The 24,552-nt window shown below is 43.8% G+C and overlaps 1 protein-coding gene across 5 annotated transcripts in view; it reads right to left on the bottom strand.

The window, feature by feature from the left end:
• The window catches only part of GAS6 (growth arrest specific 6), a 94,287-nt gene that overhangs the window by 59,994 nt on the left and 9,741 nt on the right, over positions 1–24,552 (bottom strand). For all 5 annotated transcript variants that reach the window (XM_040425084.1, XM_040425085.1, XM_040425088.1 and 2 more), the window contains one exon: positions 426–450. In XM_040425084.1, the coding sequence (XP_040281018.1) occupies positions 426–450 (25 nt within the window). The remainder of the gene's footprint in view (positions 1–425; positions 451–24,552) is intronic.

Raw genomic sequence — 24,552 nt, 5'->3', positions numbered from 1 at the left:
CGGAGGCTGAGCGCTGGCAGGCGGATGCATTCTCAGTGGATCCGCCTCCACTGAGAATGCATTGGGGCCAGACGGATGCGTTCGGGGACGCTCGTGAGCCCCTTCAAACGGAGCGCACGAGCGGACACCCGAACGCTCGTGTGAAAGTAGCCTTACACTAGCAGATCATCACTAATGAGTGTTCATAAAAGCAGATAATCTGCCCAAACATCAGGGCCTTAACAATCACCCACCACCACACATATCCTAGAAGAATAATACATAGATTGACGATACTGACTTGTCTGGTTTATCCCCCATTCAACATAACCAGTTTCCAATCATTTTGACATATGAGTTTTGCATTCATTTATGGTATCAAATTCTGTTTTCACAGTCCGTAAGTCAACTATTATCATCTAAACATACAAAAATGTAACACTTACCTTGGTATTTTGGATAAAAATAGTCCTGTAAAAAGAAAAAGGAAAGCATTAATGTAACGATGCATGCGTTTTATGAATGTACTCTGCAACTAACAAATTTTAATTATGTATATGTAGAAATTCGTTTTTTTTTTTTTTTTTTTTTATTCTACGAAATACGCCACTCTCAGAGACTACTTTGGGGTAGTGTACTTCTTGGTGAGAGATCATTGACTGCTAGAGCTGCTTCTACGATGCATTTAAAGACATTTTACCCAGTCTTTGAGAGGGGATGCATCACTGGACTGAGACTGATGGTAGTTTAAAAAAACTGCCCGCCATCTACAATGCTCTGACCTAGCTGTCAGGAGGTGCTGGGAGCAGCAGTTACATGAAGGCATGCACACATGGTGAACAGGCTCCAGACAGACTACCAATAGAGAGGATCGTTTGATATGATGACAAGCATGAGCAGCTACCAGTTTCATTATCCATCCTCCAGAAACAGATGTTAGGGGGGGTTCTTGTTAGGGATGAGCGAATCGACTTCAGATGAAACATCCAAAGTCGATTCGCATAAAACTTAGTTAGAATTTCTACTGTAAAAAAACTTTTACCGAACTTGGTTTCAGTTCCGAAGTACCACTTGGAACCGACACAGAGTTCGGTAAAAGGTTTTTAACAGTAGAAATTAACTTCTGAAGTTATTACCCGAAGTCCCGCGACACTTCGCGAAGTAATAACTTCGGCTCATCGGAGCCAATACATTCTAATACTGTACGGAGCGCTCGCACCGTACAGTATTCTAACAAAGTTTTATGCGAATCGACTTCGGATGTTTAATCAGCAGTCAATTCGCTCATCACTAGTTCCTGTATTGTATTTCTTTATATATTGCATTGAATTCTATAAATTTGCTAATCTTTTATTCAAGACATTGTTCTGGTGCTGAGCTTTCCTTTTCTATGTATTGAGTATTGGACTGTTCACCTAATATCCGAGTGTATTGAGTGGGGACTCCATGGGGGCACAGGAGTGTAGTAGGGACTCCTGGGGGCACAGGAGTGTAGTGGGGACTCCATGGGGGCACAGGAGTGTAGTGGGGACTCCATGGGGGCACAGGAGTGTAGTGGGGACTCCATGGGGGCACAGGAGTGTAGTGGGGACTCCATGGGGGCACAGGAGTGTAGTGGGGACTCCATGGGGGCACAGGAGTGTAGTGGGGACTCCATGGGGGCACAGGAGTGTAGTGGGGACTCCATGGGGGCACAGGAGTGTAGTGGGGACTCCATGGGGGCACAGGAGTGTAGTGGGGACTCCATGGGGGCACAGGAGTGTAGTGGGGACTCCATGGGGGCACAGGAGTGTAGTGGGGACTCCATGGGGGCACAGGAGTGTAGTGGGGACTCCATGGGGGCACAGGAGTGTAGTGGGGACTCCATGGGGGCACAGGAGTGTAGTGGGGACTCCATGGGGGCACAGGAGTGTAGTGGGGACTCCATGGGGGCACAGGAGTGTAGTGGGGACTCCATGGGGGCACAGGAGTGTAGTGGGGACTCCATGGGGGCACAGGAGTGTAGTGGGGACTCCATGGGGGCACAGGAGTGTAGTGGGGACTCCATGGGGGCACAGGAGTGTAGTGGGGTCTCCATGGGGGCACAGGAGTGTAGTGGGGACTCCATGGGGGCACAGGAGTGTAGTGGGGACTCCATGGGGGCACAGGAGTGTAGTGGGGACTCCATGGGGGCACAGGAGTGTAGTGGGGACTCCATGGGGGCACAGGAGTGTAGTGGGGACTCCATGGGGGCACAGGAGTGTAGTGGGGACTCAATGGGGGCACAGGAGTGTAGTGGGGACTCCATGGGGGCACAGGAGTGTAGTGGGGACTCCATGGGGGCACAGGAGTGTAGTGGGGACTCCATGGGGGCACAGGAGTGTAGTGGGGACTCCATGGGGGCACAGGAGTGTAGTGGGGACTCCATGGGGGCACAGGAGTGTAGTGGGGACTCCATGGGGGCACAGGAGTGTAGTGGGGACTCCATGGGGGCACAGGAGTGTAGTTGGGACTCCATGGGGGCACAGGAGTGTAGTGGGGACTCAATGGGGGCACAGGAGTGTAGTGGGGACTCAATGGGGGCACAGGAGTGTAGTGGGGACTCCTGGGGGCACAGGAGTGTATTGAGTGGGGACTACAAGTGCGTTGGGTTAAAATATGGAGGTCTAGTGGTGAGCTGTTCAATACGGTGTTTGCTGTGGAATGACACACTGCTCCAAATGCTGGTGTGAATATCTGAGGACCCATCACAAATGACAGTTGGTCACCCCTAGTAGTGGTACGAGGGACACTAACAGCTCAGCGATATGTGCAGGACATCCTGTGTTGCTTCTCTTGGCAGGGCTTCCAAATGGGATTTTTTACAGCAGGATAATGCTCATTCACACACACAGCAAGGGTTTCCCAGGAATGTCTCTGCCAGATTCCAACACTTCCTTGGCCTGCCCGGTGGCCAGATGTATTGCCAATTTAGCATTTATGGGCCTGCTTGGAAGCAAGTATCTACAGGCCCAGCTGCAACATCTATGTGCCACAGTATACCATACAGAACATGTAGGTCACCATGCCCAACAGTATCTAACCTTGTATCCAAGGTAGAGGCGGCCCAACAGGGTACAAGAACCTCCTTTCAAGTGTACCGTTTTCCTCAAACTTATCCTTTTGCTCTAATACTGTAATCATTTACATATATCATTACATTCACGCATGGAATCGAGTGAAACTTTCTAACAACTTCTTCTTGGTGTGTTTTTAGTCAATGACTGTAAAACAAATAGAGAAGCACACTCAACAAAAGTGGAGGAACACAAAAGTAAAGCTTCCATTTAAGTGTTTGATCCTCACTGGTATGAGGAATGGCCTTCAAATAGCAATATGTATATAAATAACCTGTTGCTGTGCAGATGAATGTAGTCTGTATCTGAGACTAAGAGGACATTTTAGTGTAATATAAAAGTGCAGTAAAAGATCTGCAGATCTGAGAACCTCCAGAAACATGCACATTTGACAATGCTACTAGCAGCTCTTCAGTAAAGATGTACTTCCATAGGCTTCACAATAGGTTTACCACAGGTCACTGACAGGGACAGATAAGAAAAAGCAATGTCCTTTTGTCACCACAAAATGCAGTGTAACCTGCAGGCAGCATCTTATAGAGCAGGAGGAACTGAACAGATTGACATTACCAGCCTATATGTGAATATTTTATCTATTTTTTCACAAACAAACTGGTGGATGGTTTTGTGAAAATAATTTTTTCTAAGTCACCCCATGTATTTTACTTCCTGTCCTGGATCTTTAGCTTCCTTGGTTTTTTGGACTTTTAGCACAGTCTCACTTGACTTTCTTAGTCAGACCATTCACTGCAGCCATGAATGAGTGATTCAATTATAGCATCACACGTTACACTGATAAGTGCAATGCTCTTCTGTTGGCATCTTTATCTAGGTCAGGCATCCTCAAACTGCGGCCCTCCAGCTGTTGTAAAACTACAACTCCCACAATACCTGTAGTCCCTCTTGTTGATATTGGGATTGTACATGTGACGATCTTACGGACAAGTGATCGCATTGCCACAGTTCTTTTAAAGGGATGTTGAAAAATATACTTCTGATTTAGTCTACTTTCACACCGTTTGTGAGATCTGTTCAGGGCTCTCACAAGCGGTCCAAAACGGATCAGTTTTGCCCTTAATGCATTCTGAATGGATAAGGATCAGCTCACAATGCATAAGTTTGGCTCCGTTCCGCCTCCATTCCGCTTTGGAGGAGGACACAAAAACGCTCACGTCTGACGAAACTGAGCCAAATGGATCCGTCCTGATACACAATGTAGTCACCTTGCAGTATTTTTCTTTTTGATTTAAAGACATCTTAGGATAGGCTATAAATATCTGATTGGTAGTGGTCTGACACTATGTACCCCCACCAACCAATTATTTAGTAGTCGCTTCAGAGCCAGTACTACACAGATCCATTACTGCATAATGATCAGTCATGTGACCAGTTGTTGTGGCGAAAAAGAAGCAGATCACGTCTCCCCCGTTGATCTCAGCGCAGCAGGGAGAGGACGAGTCGGGCAGGGAGTGTTAGACAGTGACCTACTGGCTAGGACCAGGTAAGTAAGTATGATCTCCCCTGCGGGTCGGCCACTCTGGGAGGTTTGACTCGGATAATAATCTTTAAAATATAAAAATAAAAAAAAAAGCAAGTTAAAAACAGAATACAGTAAGGGTGCTAACAACCATGATTGTTTTGTGGGTTTTGTTCGGCCAAAAATAGCTGACGTGGAGGTTTTTTTTTAATGGCATTATGTGTATGCCCTACAAAAGACAGAGCATGCTGCAATTTAAAAAAAAAATAGTCAGTGACCCAATAAAGAAACTAAAGAGTAAAAATATGCCACTACAAAAAACAGCTTGTGTTTTCAGTGTTTAATATTTCCCATGTGCTTCAAAGTAACATCTGGAGCTTCTATTTTTTTGACTAAACAATACAGAAAAAATGCCTGCATAAAAAAAAAAAACTATGACACCAACCAATGCTGCACCTCATGTGGTGTGAAATATTTTGGATCCTTTCTCTCCTTCATATTTCGATGGGGAGCATGGGTGTGGAATTATTTCCAATTGTGCTTTCATCTTTTCTAGCCTCCTGAACTATTATCAAAACTGGCCTAACTGCCCATAGCAACCAATCAGATTCACCCTTTGATTTTTCAGCTCTCCTTTGGAAAATAGAAGGATCAATCTGATTGGTTGCTATGGCCAGTTAGACCAGTTTTCTTTTACACCACCTTTGATAAATCTCCCCCTTTGTCCTAAGGCTACTTTCACACTTGCGGCAGAGTGATCCAGCAAGCAGTTCCGTCGCCGGAACTGCCTGCTGGATCCGGCAAAACGTATGCCAACTGATTGCATTTGTAAGACTGATCAGGATCCTGATCAGTCTGGAAAATGCCTGATCAGTCAGAAAAATGCATTGAAATGACGGATCCGTCTTTCCAGTGTCATCCGGCAAAATGGGTCCGGCGTTAATTTTTTTTTTCACCTTTTTTTCGTTCTGCGCAAAAGGACGGATCCGGCACTAATACATTCCTATGGAAAAAAAATCCAGATCCGGCATTCAGGCAAGTCTTCAGGTTTTTTGGCCGGAGATAAAACATGCTGTGGTTTTATCTTTTGCCTGATCAGTCAAAAAGACTGAACTGAAGACATCCTGAACGGATTACTCTCCATTCAGAATGCATGGGGAGAAAACTGATCAGTTCTTTTCCTGTATAGAGCCCCTGTGACGGAACTCTAGGCCGGAAAAGAAAACCGCTAGTGTGAAAGTACCCTAATAATGACAGATTTTCTGGCAATTTGCCTCATTAAGGTTTGGAGTCATTTCTATACATCTTCTAGCATGCTTTTAGTTTCTTTCATAGGGTAAGCTCAAAACGATACTATCCTGGGATAACAGCAGCCCGCTACACAACTGCACTACTACAAATTTACCAACCTACTAGCAGGTGACAGTTTTTAATAAACTGCAGTATCATGGCACAATACTAGCCGATACTTGATGGATGTTCTACAAAGTTACTGTGAACTGACACAATTTTGGTCTTATTGCAGAGGAATATTCAGTCACACTATATTATACAGAGGTTTGTCATCCTGCATCTCTGTTGATGGCAATGCCATCTTAAATTTCACGTATAAGCAGATCACAAAGGGCTTGTGTTCAGCATCTGTTCTAAACGATGGCTGAGATGAAAGTCTGTATGGAACAGCCTTCTGTTCCCCCAGCACACATATAAGCTGTCTTTTGTCTCATTCATTTTCCAAAGGATGCATGAATAAGAAGGAGAAGCATAAGCTAGCACGGCAGCAATCCCCGCTGACAGCACTGATCTCAGACTGCCTACTTTCTATGTTGTGAACCCTGAAGAATATTATTGAAAGCTGCTGGACAGCAGAGAAAACATCTGTCCTTGGAAAACTGAACTGCGAGTGTCCATTTAAAAGGTCTGGTTACTGCCCGGAGCAATCCAAAAGTAAAATAAGGATGGCCAGTCCTATATAACAGGCTTCTTCAGCCTGGATACTGTCCAGCCTAAGAGCTTATTCGTGCAACTTTCTTTTTCTTCCATGTGCTATCCGTTTTTTTAAATGTCAGCACAAAGACCCATACAAGTCAATGGGGTTATTCACAAGTCAATGGAGGTTACTCACACATCCAGTTTTCTTTTAATGAATCCGTGTGCCAAAACATGACCTAGCTTTTGGCCCACTTTTGAGGATCAACATAGCCTGTTCTATTGATGGGGGTGAGGAAATAAACCTGCAAGGCACATGGACGCGATCTGTTATTCACTGATCAATGTAATTTTTTTTTGCGGATGAAAAAAATAAAATAAAAAATAAAAGACACTGTCGTGTGAATAAGGCCTGAAGTTGTATTTTTCATTGCACACAATTCTAAGCTCTCCCTAGCCGGCGGTTACATGTACGGACCACATCAACAGTGTGCCTCTGAAGTATTGTACAAAGGAATCAATAATACAGAAAACACTAAGCATTGGTCGTACACAAAACATTGTTTCATAAAAAGTAACACTCATTCCACAATCTTTCCTATTGTACTGTATCACCACAAAATTGTTCGCAGTCAATTATTCTTAAATGGTGGCAAAAGAAAACTGACAGCTGGTTTGCAATTGTAAAGCCTCAGGTAAGAGAAAGAACTGCATACGCATCTCTTTCACTCGAGGGCATTGAACTCTGCTCTAGTTCTGCACTTACAGCACATCAACGGGCATTTCCCCTTACTTCCATTAGTCCCTATACCCACCACCTGTGGGTATACAGTATATTTCTTTCACTCAAGGGCATTGAACTCTGCTCTAGTTCTGCACTTACAGCACTTACGTAATATTTCCGCACATCAACAGCCATTCCCCATTACTTCCATTAGTACAACTCTTTACTAGGGCAATGAAAAATAAAACTACTTTGAAGAAATCTCTCTCTGAAAGAAGATTTAACACATGAAGTACTGCAGAAGCACAGACATTTTAAGGAAAATTCCTGCTTAAAACTGCAATAAGATCACATTTTTGTTAATTATTTAAAGGCTGTATACACCTTTGGGCGATTTTTTTAATCATTGTGAGGAAAATTGGCTTCTACCTCACAGGGTTTTTTTGCCTTCCTCTGGATCAACTTGCAGGATGACAGGCCGAACTGGATGGACAAATGTCTTTTTTCGGCCTTATGTACTATGTTATTGCATTGTACTTATTTTGAGTTAAAAATCTTTTTTTCAGTTGGTCTTTATAAAAAATATGGAGCCCTTTTTTCTGTACATAGCTGAGATCCTCTAGTAGCAGCCTGTGGATTTTCCATATTTTCCGTCATCTGGGGAGCAGAAGGACTCCTTATCTCTGCTCTCTGACATTATAAAAACGAATTAAAGCTCAATCCATATCTTACTGATAAGAATGTGGCCAAATAAATGTTTATGACCAGTTCGCAGTGTCCCTGTCATCTAATAAACCTTACCTCTAAACTACTAAGAGGTCATAAACAGTGATAGCCAGTTCGCAGTGTTCGCCAGCGAACACATGCGGGCTGCCATCTTAACTGACAAGTCCGGCGATGCACAGGTAAGCCCTGAAATCCAATGAAATCACCGGGAGCAGGCAGTTCCGAGAACAGCCCGATAAAGACCCTGGCGGCTGTTCTCGGAACTGCCTGCTCCCGGTGACCGCATTTGATTTCAGACCGGCTTGCGGCACTGGCACAGGTAAGGGCTTACCTGTGCATCGCCGGACTTGTCAGTTAAGATGGCAGCCCGCATGTGTTCGCTGGCCATCACTGTTTATGACCTCTTAGTAGTTTAGAGGTAAGGTTTATTAGATGACAGGGACAAAGTGAAAGTAGCAGTCACACAGTTAGAAAAAAAAACTTAACCTTTTGTGACAGAACAGCTCAATATTTTTTAATAAAAGGCCAATTGAAAATATGAGTAAAATACAATCAAACAGTGTACATAGCCTTTAAGTTAAAGTGCCAGCATTGAAGTCGGTAGAGAGAGTCTGTCACCTCGGACAAGCCATAATAAGTACAGTAATACATATATAGAATACCTGCTGCTGAATCTGGATTAGTAATTTATATGTTGATACTCACCCCCTCTATATACCCACAAACCAGCCATGGAATGCATTAAGAGGACTCCTGTGCATGCGCACATAATGGGAAGGACTTAAATTCCCCTTCAGCAGTCTTCCAGTCTCCGTCCTGTAAAATTCCAGACAGAAGATGTCACATTCACAGCTGCAGCCAATGACTAGCCTTAGTGGTGAAGTGTCCCCAAGTGGAACGTCACTGCTGGGTCACGTTGATTAGAGACACGTCAGCTCTAATGCCAGTCATAGGGTGCAGCGGTGCACATGACGCCCTCCATCTGGGAAGTTTACAGGAGCAGAAGACCGATGAAGGGAGCTGGAATGGAGTGGCAGGTTAAAACTGGACAACCCTTTAAGGGGAACCTGTCATCAAGAAAATGCAGTGCAATTTTCAGGCAGCATGTCAGAACAGGAGAAGCTGAGCATAGGAGTCATATGGGCAATGCTACTGTACTTACTGATTGATAGCCAACTCTCTATGTTTAGTCATGCAGAGATAGATGTCAATCACTGACCACCCATGACTTCTAAGCATAGAATCAGGTTTAAATGAATAAATTACAAGTTTTACCAAATCTTTTCCCATAAAACTATATATCAATCTGCTCAGCTCCTCCTGCTCTACAACATGCTGCCTGTAGATTGCACTGCATTTTATGGTGATAAGTTCACTTTAACCACCTCCGGACCGCCTAACGCAGGATCGCGTTCCGGAGGTGGCAGCGCTGCGCACAGTCACGCATATACGCGTCATCTCGCGAGACGCGAGATTTCCTGTGAACGCGCGCACACAGGCGCGCGCGCTCACAGGAACGGAAGGTAAGAGAGTTGATCTCCAGCCTGCCAGCGGCGATCGTTCGCTGGCAGGCTGGAGATGTGTTTTTTTTAACCCCTAACAGGTATATTAGACGCTGTTTTGATAACAGCGTCTAATATACCTGCTACCTGGTCCTCTGGTGGTCCCCTTTGTTTGGATCGACCACCAGAGGACACAGGTAGCTCAGTAAAGTAGCACCAAGCACCACTACACTACACTACACCCCCCCCCCCATCACTTATTAACCCCTTATTAGCCCCTGATCACCCCTAATCACCCCTGATCACCCCATATAGACTCCCTGATCACCCCCCTGTCATTGATTACCCCCCTGTCATTGATCAACCCCCTGTAAAGCTCCATTCAGACGTCCGCATGATTTTTACGGATCCACTGATAGATGGATCGGATCCGCAAAACGCATCCGGACGTCTGAATGAAGCCTTACAGGGGCATGATCAATGACTGTGGTGATCACCCCATATAGACTCCCTGATCACCCCCCTGTCATTGATTACCCCCCTGTCATTGATTACCCCCCTGTAAAGCTCCATTCAGATGTCCGCATGATTTTTACGGATGCACTGATACATGGATCGGATCCGCAAAACGCATCCGGTCGTCTGAATGAAGCCTTACAGGGGCATGATCAATGACTGTGGTGATCACCCCCCTGTCATTGATTACCCCCCTGTAAAGCTCCATTCAGATGTCCGCATGATTTTTACGGATGCACTGATAGATGGATCGGATCCGCAAAACGCATCCGGACGTCTGAATGAAGCCTTACAGGGGCATGATCAATGACTGTGGTGATCACCCCATATAGACTCCCTGATCACCCCCCTGTCATTGATTACCCCCCTGTCATTGATTACCCCCCTGTAAAGCTCCATTCAGATGTCCGCATGATTTTTACGGATGCACTGATAGATGGATCGGATCCGCAAAACGCATCCGGACGTCTGAATGAAGCCTTACAGGGGCATGATCAATGACTGTGGTGATCACCCCATATAGACTCCCTGATCACCCCCCTGTAAAGCTCCATTCAGATGTCCGCATGATTTTTACGGATGCACTGATACATGGATCGGATCCGCAAAACGCATCCGGTCGTCTGAATGAAGCCTTACAGGGGCATGATCAATGACTGTGGTGATCACCCCCCTGTCATTGATTACCCCCCTGTAAAGCTCCATTCAGATGTCCGCATGATTTTTACGGATGCACTGATAGATGGATCCGATCCGCAAAACGCATCCGGACGTCTGAATGAAGCCTTACAGGGGCATGATCAATGACTGTGGTGATCACCCCATATAGACTCCCTGATCACCCCCCTGTCATTGATCACCCCCCTGTCATTGATTACCCCCCTGTAAAGCTCCATTCAGATGTCCGCATGATTTTTACGGATGCACTGATAGATGGATCGGATCCGCAAAACGCATCCGGACGTCTGAATGAAGCCTTACACGGGCGTGATCAATGACTGTGGTTATCACCCCATATAGACTCCCTGATCACCCCCCTGTCATTGATCACCCCCCTGTCATTGATCACCCCCCTGTCATTGATCACCCCCCCTGTCATTGATCACCCCCCCTGTCATTGATCACCCCTCTGTAAGGCTCCATTCAGATATTTTTTTGGCCCAAGTTAGCAGAATTTTTTTTTTTTTTTTCTTACAAAGTCTCATATTCCACTAACTTGTGTCAAAAAATAAAATCTCACATGAACTCACCATACCCCTCACGGAATCCAAATGCGTAAAATTTTTTAGACATTTATATTCCAGACTTCTTCTCACGCTTTAGGGCCCCTAGAATGCCAGGGCAGTATAAATACCCCACATGTGACCCCATTTCGGAAAGAAGACACCCCCAGGTATTCCGTGAGGGGCATATTGAGTCCATGAAAGATTGAAATTTTTGTCCCAAGTTAGCGGAACGGGAGACTTTGTGAGAAAAAAATTAAAAATATCAATTTCCGCTAACTTGTGCCAAAAAAAAAAAATTTCTATGAACTCGCCATGCCCCTCATTGAATACCTTGGGGTGTCTTCTTTCCAAAATGGGGTCACATGTGGGGTATTTATACTGCCCTGGCATTCTAGGGGCCCCAAAGCGTGAGAAGAAGTCTGGTATCCAAATGTCTAAAAATGCCCTCCTAAAAGGAATTTGGGCACCTTTGCGCATCTAGGCTGCAAAAAAGTGTCACACATCTGGTATCGCCGTACTCAGGAGAAGTTGGGGAATGTGTTTTGGGGTGTCATTTTACATATACCCATGCTGGGTGAGAGAAATATCTTGGTCAAATGCCAACTTTGTATAAAAAAATGGGAAAAGTTGTCTTTTGCCAAGATATTTCTCTCACCCAGCATGGGTATATGTAAAATGACACCCCAAAACACATTCCCCAACTTCTCCTGAATACGGCGATACCACATGTGTGACACTTTTTTGCAGCCTAGGTGGGCAAAGGGGCCCATATTCCAAAGAGCACCTTTAGGATTTCACAGGTCATTTACCTACTTACCACACATTAGGGCCCCTGGAAAATGCCAGGGCAGTATAACTACCCCACAAGTGACCCCATTTTGGAAAGAAGACACCCCAAGGTATTCCGTGAGGGGCATGGCGAGTTCCTAGAATTTTTTATTTTTTGTCACAAGTTAGTGGAAAATGCTTATTTTTTTTTTTTTTTTTTTTTTCATACAAAGTCTCATATTCCACTAACTTGTGACAAAAAATAAAAACTTCCATGAACTCACTTTGCCCATCAGCGAATACCTTGGGGTCTCTTCTTTCCAAAATGGGGTCACTTGTGGGGTAGTTATACTGCCCTGGCATTCTAGGGGCCCAAATGTGTGGTAAGGAGTTTGAAATCAAATTCTGTAAAAAATGACCTGTGAAATCCGAAAGGTGCTCTTTTGAATATGGGCCCCTTTGCCCACCTCGGCTGCAAAAAAGTGTCACACATCTGGTATCTCCGTAATCGGGAGAAGTTGGGGAATGTGTTTTGGGGTGTCATTTTACATATACCCATGCTGGGTAAGAGAAATATCTTGGCAAAAGACAACTTTTCCCATTTTTTTATACAAAGTTGGCATTTGACCAAGATATTTATCTCACCCAGCATGGGTATATGTAAAAAGACACCCCAAAACACATTCCTCAACTTCTCCTGAATACAGAGATACCAGATGTGTGACACTTTTTTGCAGCCTAGGTGGGCAAAGGGGCCCACATTCCAAAGAGCACCTTTCGGATTTCACAGGTCATTTACCTACTTACCACACATTTGGGCCCCTAGAATGCCAGGGCAGTATAACTACCCCACAAGTGACCCCATTTTGGAAAGAAGAGACCCCAAGGTATTCGCTGATGGGCATAGTGAGTTCATGGAAGTTTTTATTTTTTGTCACAAGTTTGTGGAATATGAGACTTTGTATGAAAAAAAAAAAAAAAAAAAAAAATCATCATTTTCCACTAACTTGTGACAAAAAATAAAAAATTCTAGGAACTCGCCATGCCCCTCACGGAATACCTTGGGGTGTCTTCTTTCCAAAATGGGGTCACTTGTGGGGTAGTTATACTGCCCTGGTATTCTAGGGGCCCAAATGTGTGGTAAGGAGTTTGAAATCAAATTCAGGAAAAAATGAGGAGTGAAATCCGAAAGGTGCTCTTTGGAATATGGGCCCCTTTGCCCACCTAGGCTGCAAAAAAGTGTCACACATCTGGTATCCCCGTACTCAGGAGAAGTTGAGGAATGTGTTTTGGGGTGTCTTTTTACATATACCCATGCTGGGTGAGATAAATATCTTGGTCAAATGACAACTTTGTATAAAAAAATGGGAAAAGTTGTCTTTTGCCAAGATATTTCTCTCACCCAGCATGGGTATATATAAAATGACACCCCAAAACACATTCCCCACCTTCTCCTGAGTACGGAGATACCAGATGTGTGACACTTTTTTGCAGCCTAGGTGGGCAAAGGGGCCCATATTCCAAAGAGCACCTTTCGGATTTCACAGGTCATTTTTTACAGAATTTGATTTCAAACTCCTTACCACACATTTGGGCCCCTAGAATGCCAGGGCAGTATAACTACCCCACAAGTGACCCCATTTTGGAAAGAAGAGACCCCAAGGTATTCGCTGATGGGCATAGTGAGTTCATAGAAGTTTTTATTTTTTGTCACAAGTTAGTGGAATATGAGACTTTGTAAGGAAAAAAAAAAAAAATCATCATTTTCCGCTAACTTGTGACAAAAAATAAAAAGTTCTATGAACTCACTATGCCCATCAGCGAATACCTTAGGGTGTGTACTTTCAGAAATGGGGTCATTTGTGGGGTGTTTGTACTGTCTGGGCATTGTAGAACCTCAGGAAACATGACAGGTGCTCAGAAAGTCAGAGCTGCTTCAAAAAGCGGAAATTCACATTTTTGTACCATAGTTTGTAAACGCTATAACTTTTACCCAAACCATTTTTTTTTTACCCAAACATTTTTTTTTTATCAAAGACATGTAGAACTATAAATTTAGAGCAAAATTTCTATATGGATGTCGTTTTTTTTGCAAAATTTTACAACTGAAAGTGAAAAATGTCATTTTTTTGCAATAAAAATCGTTAAATTTCGATTAATAACAAAAAAAGTAAAAATGTCAGCAGCAATGAAATACCACCAAATGAAAGCTCTATTAGTGAGAAGAAAAGGAGGTAAAATTCATTTGGGTGGTAAGTTGCATGACCGAGCAATAAACGGTGAAAGTAGTGTAGGTCAGAAGTGTAAAAAGTGGCCTGGTCTTTCAGGGTGTTTAAGCACTGGGGGCTGAGGTGGTTAAAGAGCCTTGGAATTTCAGTCAAACCAGAGTCCACTACAAAAGAAAAAGATACCAAATCGGTAGACAGCTTTTTCAGGGTTCTTGCTCATCGTCATCGTCAGTAATTAGCAGTATACTGGTTGGCTGGCAGAGACACCTTTGATGTACAGTAGCTATCAGGAGGCACTGTATCTCCGTGTGAAGGCTGCCAGCTGGTGTAGGGAGACTCATAGGCAATACTCCCAGGGAAGAGGTAAGCAAGTTAGTTAGTTCTCCTTCAGAAGAAAAACTGTCCTTTAACATATACTGATGATGCGCTGAAAGAATAGTCAGCAAACTTTTTCCCCAATCATTTCCCAGTGTAAAAACATACTCTGAGATAAAATGACAGAGAAAATAGTTGATTGTCATTCATCACATATTTTATGTAAAAATGATCATTTGTCGGCTGCACAGCTCCCTAGGTAAAGAGGGCATGTGCTGCCAGCAAACAATGTAACAACGGGAGGATGATTTTGAAACAACTATAGCAAGGACAATCATTTGTTCAAACCCCCCTGCCAGTAATTGCCAAGTGAAAAATGAAGAAAAAAAAGCAACAAATCAATGTTCTATATCGACCAGCACTCATTACGGGCAACCCATCTACTCATGTGAAAGGACAATATGCAAGTCAATGTCTGCCAAATTAAAGAGCCATGAAACATGACTAGGCAGTACTCTTATCTCCAGCTTTACAGAGATTACACAAAGGCACACCATATGGTTAGCTTTCTTCCCATGATATTTATCTGGAAGCCCAATGATAAAGATTTCTTGTTATGTGCTTTGCAGTAGCTTAATTTAAACTGGAAGATTCCCACGATTGCTTACTAATACAGTAGACAACTCTAACACTTTCAATTATTGGTTCTGGCCATTTAGGCTTCATGCCCGCTCAGTCGACCTCAGATAATATTAGGGGACTCAAATGGGTTGTGTGTGAAAGAGGGTCTAGAACAGGGGTGCACAACGTTTGCTGGTCGGGGGCCACATTGCCAGACTGAACCAATGACGAGGGCCTAAATTAAAATTTAAAGGGGTATTACCAACTGACAAACTATTTATGGCCGATTGAACATATGGTATTTACCATTAATGTCTGGTTACAGTTCTGGGACTCCTATCTAATGGGAAAAATACATGTGAGCAGCCACAAGACATAGACATACATGTCTGTTATTAGATGGTTGGGGGCCGCACAGAATGGTATCAAGGGCCGCATGTGGCCCCCGGGCCGCAGGTTGTGCACCCCTAGTCTAGAATTTGACTTGGCTGGATGCAGCCAAGGTCTTTAACACCCTAGAATAGCCCATGATTTTTGCTCTTCTAACTCCTTAGGTCCCCCGCTGCAGCTCTCCTCACTAGGGTCTCCACATGTCAACATCCTGCTTGACAGGTGTCACAAAGCCACTGCAGCCAATAACTAGCCACAGCGCTGATGTGTCCCCCATGCTCTGACATGGAGGACATGTCATGGCTGAAGCAAGTCACTGGCTGCAGGGCCACTTGACTGGTGTTACACAGGTAGAGACCAGATTGAGGCAGTGACAGGGGATAAAAAAATCCAAAACGCTGCAGTGGGGAAAGGGGTTAAGTATTCTTCCCTCCAGTAGGTCAGGTGACAATGGGGTGTGGGCGGAAACGCCCTTTGAAGGTAAACAGCCCCAATAAGCATTTTGGTTTTGAGGATACAACATGCTCCTGTTTGACCATCATCATATCACATCTTCTTACAAAGTTTAAGCATCAGGTCACCCAATCACTAGAGACCCCGGTAAAGCTTTCTCCCATACATGCATACTCATATAATGTTACCTTCAATACAAATTCAAAGTATGGAGCTCTTTCCTTTATTGGTGAGATTAATCTCATTAAAAAGGTAGCCAAAATACTCATACAGTGCCTTGCGGCAAAATTTGCCCCTTTGATGTTTTTCCTGTTAACTGCATTACAACCTGGAATTAAAATGGAATTTTGGGTGGTTTGTATCCTGTGGTTTATGCAATATGCCTGCCATTTTAAACATGCAAAATAACTTATTGTGACGCAAACCTTAGGTAAGACACAAAGCCGGAGAACTTTTACATGCATAAACATTCAATCGCCAAAAGTGGGGCCACGGCCACCTTTTGTTGCAATTTCAGATGCAAGTATCTTGGGATATGTCTCTTATCTCATAACATCTAGACACTGATTCTTTGCCCATTATTCCAGGCAAAACTGCTCCAACTCCTTCAAATTAGGTGGATTGTGTTTGTGTACAGCAGTCTGCAAGTCAAGCCACCTATTCTTGATTGGATTGAGATCTACTATTCCAAGATATTTAAATGTTGTACCGGGATAATAGAAAGTATTGGGTTTGTGCCACATGTAGCCTTTCCCATGATGGCCAAAAAGTTCCATTTTAGTCTCTAACCAAAGAACTTTTTCATGTGTGTTGGGAGTCTGCCACATGCAGTTTGGTGAACTCCAAATGTGTTTTCTCAAGTTTTTTTTTGGCCAGTCCTCAAAGTCCCATTTTGTGGAGTATAGTCTTATAGTGGGCCTATGGACATATACTTTCATGTCCGCTGAGGTCTTTGGAGCACCTTCAGTGAGATCATTGTGACTTTGTTAAATCTCTAATTCATTCTCGTGTTTCCTTGGTCTGTGAAATCTGTAAGGCATTTAGCACTAGGTTTAGATCCCAGGGTGAAAACTTGGGTACCTTCATTGGGACAATTCTATCTACCGCCTTGAAGAATTTTATTACCCAAGGGTCAATAGCAAACATTTAGCCCAGGGCAGAGACCTGTACTTTAAGGGTGCTTTAAGCTAATCTTATAGACAATCCCTTCTGGAGAAACTCCAGAATCTGTCGGACTGAAATATCACAGGGTAAAAAGTCTGCCCCAATCCCTGTAAAGTCTAGTAACTTCTTCCAAACTCTCGTATAGATAGAAATTTTTACAGCTTTTCTGCTTCTCAGCAATGTAGACACCAAAGCTTCGGAAAAACCTTCTCTAATTAGTAGTGGCCGCTAAAATTCTAGGCCGAAAAGTGCAGACCCCTGACGTTTGGATGACATACCGGTCCTTGCAGCAGAAGGTCCGAGATCTCTGGAAGGATCCACAGATCTGAGACTGATATCAACCTAATGAGAGAAAACCATGCTCTCTTTGGCCAGAAGGGAGCTATCAGAATTATTCTTGCACCCTCGTCCCTGATCTTTTTGAGGAATGAGCTGGAACAGGGGAAAGGCATAGCCTAAGGGGAAGTTCCATTTCTGAAGAAAGGCCTCCACCCCATCTGGGAATTCTTTTTGGTTGAGAGAATAAAATCTCTCTACCTTTCTGTTCTGCCTGGTGGCAAAAAGATCAATAGTCTCTCTCTGGGGGATCCCCTCTATCTTTGAGAATAGTCTTAGCTGATGCTGGCTCAGGAAATCTGCCTGGAAGTTCTCCTGGCCCCTTATATGGAGAGCAGACAGATGACTCACCTTTCCCTCCATAAAATGGAATAACCGATCTGACTCCCTCATGAGGGAAACCGATCTTGTCCCCCCCCCATGGTTTATGTAAGTTACTGCAGACCGATTGTCCGACTTTATTCGGACATGTTTTAGCTGAATAAAGGGTAATGCTGTCTCCAAAGCCAGTCTTATGGCTAGCAGCTCTTTCCTGTTTGAGGAGAACGTCTTCTGCAATGGAGACCACTGACCCTGAATCATCTAGTCTAAAAAATTAGCACCCCATCCCCATGGGCTGGCATCTGTTTTTATCACTACTGGATCGGGGTAACCCCAAGGAATCCCCTGACTAAGGTTTGTGCTGTCTTCCCACCAGGATAGATCTTCAAAAGTTTTTTGGGAGATTAGCATCTTTGAGTCCAAAGATCCCCCAGCTTTCCTCCAAGATATAAGTATTTCTTTCTGTAGCTGTCGAGTATGAAATTGAGCCCATTCCACTGCCGGAATACAGGAGGTTAGTGACCCCAGAACAGACATAGCTTTTCTGACTGTCAAATCCTGGGCATTCTGTAACATTTGAAGCTTTGTATGGACTCGCAAAATCTTCTCCTCGGTCAGAAAGATTCTCTGCACTATCGAATCCAGCAGAAGCCCTAGAAACACTTGACAAGTCTCTGGCACCATTTTGGACTCCTCAAGATTGATAATCCATCCCAAATCTTCTAGAATCTTCCTCACCTCCTGAACTGCCATCACACAATCCTGCTGTGAGTCTGCTATGATTAGAAAATCATCCAGATAGGGCAGGAATATGATGTTCTCCTTTCTTATAAACTATGCTATTTCTGCCACCACTTTTGTAAATATTCTGGGGGCCATAGAGAGGCCAAACGGAAGAGCCTGAAATTGGAAGTGACGAATACTTCCTTCTACAGTCACTGCCACTGAGGAATTGTTGGTGCCCAGGATGAATAGAGATGCGATAATATGTGTCCTTTGAATCCAGGACCGCCATAAAACATTTGTGATACAGAAGATGAACTGCTGATTTTACTGTATCCATCTTGAATTTCCTGAAGAGAAGGTATTTGTTTAGATGTTTCAGATTTATAATTGTACAAAAGGAGTTGTCTGGTTTCTTCACTAGAAAAAGCAGAGTAGAACCCCTTCTCTTGTTCCGCCACCGGGACTGGTATTAACACCCGCTTCTCTAACAGCTTCATTACTTCTGTCTCCATAACTAAACTGTGCGTTTTTGTGACTACAAACCTTTGGGAAGGATTTGCACAAAATTCTAACTTTAAAGGGAACCTGTCACCTGGATATTCGGTGTAGAGCTGAGGACATGGGCTGCTAGATCGCTGCTTGCACATCAGCAATATCCAGTCCCCATAGCTCTCTGTGCTTTTATGGTGTCAAAAAAAGATTTTATAGATATGTAAATTAACCTTAGACTAGGCCTGTCTTCTCCATGCTTCAGAGATGAGTCCAGCCACGCCCACTGTGAAGGAGCCCAGCACCGCCCCCCATCCTCCGAATCTCCTCCTTGCTCCCCGATGTCACAAAGCTATAGTGCCGTAATCTCGCGATGCGCGAGCTAGCGCATGTGCAGTACGTTCCGAGGCTGATGCCAGCACAGGGAAGGAACACTATGCCGACACTGCGAGATTACGGCACTTTAGCTTTGTGACGTCGGGAAGCAAGGAGGAGATTCGGAGTATGCGGGGCGGTGCTGGGCTCCTTCACAGTGGGCGTGGCTGGGCTCTGGAAAGGTTAGTAGCCTCATTTACATATATATAGAATCGTTTTTTTTTTTACACAATAAAAATCACAGAGGGCTATGGGGAATGTATATTGCGGATGTGCTAGCAGCGATTTAGCAGCCCATGTCCTCAGCTCTATACCCAAAATCCAGGTGACAGGTTCCCTTTAAACCTTCTCTTATGATCTTCCTGACCCAATCTCCTGCCACCTTCTCCCATGCTGGAAGAAAGGATTTTAGCCTTCCTACCACCGAACTTCTGGCGTCATTGTTGTGATGGCTTTAGGCTGGGAGGAGGAACCACCAAACAGGAAGCCCTTTCCCCCCCGACCCTCTTGATCTTGGGATCTGGCTTTGATCGTTAATTTGCCCCCTATTCTGAAATCTAACTGATGAACGAAAGGGCCGTCTGTATCTAGAAAATGTAGTCAAGGTAGCACCAGGGGAAAACCCTGGAAATCTCTTTTTCTTATCTGCCGCCTTCTCTAAGAGGTAATCTAGTTCTGGACCAAACAGAAACTGACCCCGACAGGGAATGCTGCACAATCTCTGTTTAGAGGACAAATCTCCACCTCTCAAATTCTTTAGCCAAAGCGCTTGGCAGGCAGAATTAGACAAGGAGGAAGCTCGTGCATCCAGCTTAACCAAATCCACAGAGGCATCTGCAATGAAATCAGAGGCCCTCTGCAGAGTAGGCAATGAGGCCAAAATCTGCTTTCTTGGACACTTTTCTCTAATCTGACATTCCAACCTTTCCAACCATATGCCCATGGATCTGGCCATGACAGTGGCAGCAATACTCGGTCTAAATGCGGAGGCCGCAGCCTCCCAGGTGCTTTTTAGACAAGAATCAGTCTTGTAATCTAAGGGGTCCCTCAGGAATCCCATATCCTCAAAGGGGGGAGAGGACTTTTTTGAGATCTTGGAAATGGCGACATCAATCTTTGGGGCTTTATCCCAAAAGGAAGAGGTTTCTGCCTCAAATTGATATTTTCTCCTAAATCCTTTAGAAATAAAAGTTTTTATTATCCGGTTTCTTCCATTCTCTATCAATGAGGCCTAATACACTTTTGTGCAACGGAAAACATCTGTGTCTCTTCTCCTGAAGGCCTTCAAATACTGAATCAACTACAGATTTATTATCTTTCACATCTTCTAAGTCTAGAGTGGAACGTATTGCTTTTAACAATTTGTCAGTTTCTTCTACCAGAAATAACGGTCTACCCTCCATCTCCTGATCCGAGGAGTCGTACGTTTATACTACTTCTTCGCTATCAGGTGAAGAATTCACCTCCGATCCCCAATCTTTTATTGATCTCTTTTGGCGTTTAAATGCCCTTAGAGAAACTTCCACTTCCAACCTGATGAATGATTTTATACTTTTAAAAAAACTAGGAGATTCTTCCGCCACAGTCTTCTCTATACACTGCTGGCACATCATCTTTTCATAAGAGGAAGATAGGGAACATCTACATAATGCGCATTCTTTATTTTTTCTCTTAGCCAAAAATTTATTCGGCCTTGTCTAGAGAGAAGAAATAACCACCTTTAGTAACACTTAAAGGGGTTGTCCGGGTTCAGAGCTCAACATATCCCCATTTTCACCCAGGCAGCCCCCCTGACTTGAGCATCAGAGCAGTTCATGCGATTTAGAGCAGCGCAAAGGAGAGAATCGGAGCATGAGATGCTCCGATGCTACCCTCAGGGGGGCTGCCTGGGTGAAAATAAGGGTATGTCCGGGTTCAGCTCTGAACCCGGACAACCCCTTTAATGTTTGGGCACTTACCCATTCCAAAGCCACCTAGTACCGGCGCCGGGATCTCTCCTTCTGCCGGATCAGGTATTTTTTTCTTCCTCCATGTTCTCACAGCCCGAACCTTGCCTGGCCATAAATCTTGGGCAGTGACCAAAGTGTAGCCCCAAATGGAGGACAACAACTCTTCACCTAGAGGATTACATGATGTAAGGAGAGGAACAGCGTAGATCAAGCGTTTACCATATATAATATATATGAAATCCATATGCACACGAGAAAAGAGGAGGGCACTATCCAGATGATGGAAAACAATTTGCAGCAACCATGCCAGCATTTCCCGGCTTTTCACTTACTTTTATCTGCCCCTTCCCCCAGCGTGTGGAATGCAAATCTGGTCACATGACTGGAAACGGCATCCACCTCTCGCGCCTTTTACTCCTATGGACCACATGCAAGGTAAATCTCTGGTGCTCGGACGATCCAACTGCTGCTAAATCCCAGCTGCATGCGGCAGAATACAGCACCTCACATGAGGCAGTTTTCTTCCATACTGCTCCCGTGTGGCCTCACTCCCATTGAGGAGCGCACACTCACCTGCCGCAAGAGCCAGGAGGCAGCCTGTACCACCACCGGCTCCTAGGGTCCTGCCTAGCCCAACATATGGGCAATAGACCCCAGCAGGTATGCACCGCATAGCGCTCCGGAATATCTCTCGGACTTCCAAGCTACGGGTAGAACCTGAAAGAAACTGCAGGTCTCCCGCTTCGGAACAGGAAACCACTGAGATGGGAGAGAGGCTCCACCTTTTTATCCCTGGGGGCGGATCCTCTCTGTGGTGCTGTCGTGGGGGAATGGAAAAATCATCTTTCTTGTATTTGGCCATACTGCATGATACCCAATTCTGGATAGATTAGGGCTATAATGAAGCCTGCTCCACCAACATCCTAGCATGTGTTCTGTTTTGTTTTTCTTTTTCACAAAAAACTTCCTACATGAATAGATCACTATTTCTAGCGCCAATCTAACAGTACTCTGCAAGTCCCAGGGCCCTAAAGAGAATTATTTCACGATTGTATACTCATCTACTAAATACTAAACTGTCATCTCCCCTTTTCATTGAACATAGAAGGAAATTACGGATGTCTACTCTCCGTGGCAACTGGGAAGATATGATGACTTCTCATTTATAAGTCTTTCGAGCTGTTAAGAAGAAGTTGATAAAGTGATTTATTATTTGCATAAGATAGGACGAATGCTGTTGAAGCTTATTTTTGGCATCTCGTATACAGTTCTCAGTTTATTATAAAGGTGGGAGGACTACCCTTCTTAAAGGATGTCCATTCTAGTCTTCAAAGATTTGTTTATTGGGACTTCTTAGTAAGGAAATCTGATCCCATCAAACTTTTATGAGACAGTATATAAAAGATAGGGAATGTCCTTATAAACTTGGCAAAGTAAGAATATTAATTTTACAAATCCCCACACACGCATCACTTGTAAAGAAGCTTGATGTGGGGATCAGCAAAGCAATCCAACTTTTTCCCTGTTGGGATTTATTAACTGCTCTGCTCATTCCAACACCAAGTGTCTTTGAGCAGACACAGCTCTTGGTGCTGCTTTCCAACAAAGTCTGGCCCCAAACTGGTGGAAGATGATGTACAGCATGTACGCGTTAAATAGTAAGAATAACAAACGAAACAAATGAGTCAAGCCAACTAACTCAAATAATGAAAAATATATATGTTTATGTTGAGAATAGCAGACCAAATACAGCAGTAAGGCATTAGGAGACATCTTTTGACTTTCAAGGTAAATGAAAAGTGAAGTATGGTATGAAACAGTCCATTACAATAGCTTTATACAATGTTAACGTAACAGTAAATCTCAGAAAAACAACTAAAATGTAGAAGCTGAGTATAATAATAAACCACTTTCATGTTAATTAACATTAAGCAAACTGTGCCATTCTGGCAGTTATGTGCACAGAAAGAGCCATCACTGAACCCAGGCAATTTCTCATGGCAACCACAATGAGTAGGTGACAGATGGGAGGAGAATGAAAATAGGTCCTCCTAGTGACATTCTGTGCATAGTCATTTGTGTAAGAAACAGCAGTCTGCATTATGTACCTGCCCAGCCGTTTAAAGGGCTAGTTCTTCAGGCCACTGTTGGGTATCATGTGTCATATCTAATGGATATACAACCCCCTTATCTGTGCACCCCTTCATTTACTGTAAAGCACCTTCGAGGGTCAAGGAAACAATTCACTTCATCAGCAAGGAAGTGCAACACTATCGTCTAACTTCTAGCACATGGAATCCAATAAAAAATATCTGCTACCTGGACACTGGGCGGGGAAACTCCGCCTGTAAGTAGCACCCACATTTTGTAACTTGTCAAGAGAACTTAGTAAAAAAAAAAAAAGGGAGTTTATTAGTAACTGTCTAATGAAAATGCTTTGTTCTAATCTGCTTTCCTTTCGCTAGAATGGAGGAGATCTCAGTAGAGGTTTCTAACCAATCAATCAAATAAATATCACAAGGTATGGTCACAATGGATTGACTTTCAAGAATCCCCAGATCTCTTATCTGTGCTCGCAGCTTGAAGGGTTGATCTCACTGACATTCACCCCCCTTGTCCTTCTCTTCCTCCCCTCTTGCCCATTCCCCTTTCCTTACCCTCCTATCCTTTATTGCTAGCTCTATCTTCTCTTCATTCTCTCCTTTCTCTTCTCCTCAACTGCTTATATACTCACCTTTATCTTGACAACTTATAAGTTCATGTTCACCTATGACACAGTCACTGCCTTATGAAGACAGAAATCAGGGATATACCCCGGGCTACACGGAATTTATTGAATATGGCTGAACACTTATTGAATACTTATTTTATTGTTATATATACAATTAACATGTATGAACAAATGCTATGTACACATGTTGCATGCATGAGCATTAAATAAAAACAGTTTAAACATAATCTGCTTTCCTTAACTTATTTTATTTCTTAGTTTTGCAAGAAATTCAGAAACACGCATACAAAGCCAGTACTGCAAAAAGTCCACGCGTTTCGGGTCAAACAACCACGTAGACTTTTTGCTACTTTGAATTTTAAGTCTTGGAACAATAAAGACTGAATTTTTAACTTTGGAAGCTGGGCTCTGTGAACTCTTCATTTGGACTAGTGCCTTGTTTCTGGCACCGCTTGTGCATCTACCTTGGATTCAGGTAAGCACAGCTACTACCTCTTTTTCCTAATTAAGGC

The sequence above is a fragment of the Bufo bufo genome, chromosome 3 (assembly GCF_905171765.1).
Source record: "Bufo bufo chromosome 3, aBufBuf1.1, whole genome shotgun sequence".
Lineage (NCBI taxonomy): Eukaryota > Metazoa > Chordata > Amphibia > Anura > Bufonidae > Bufo > Bufo bufo.
The sequence above is the reverse complement of the archived record's forward strand: the minus strand, read 5'-3'. Positions and strand labels throughout refer to the sequence as shown.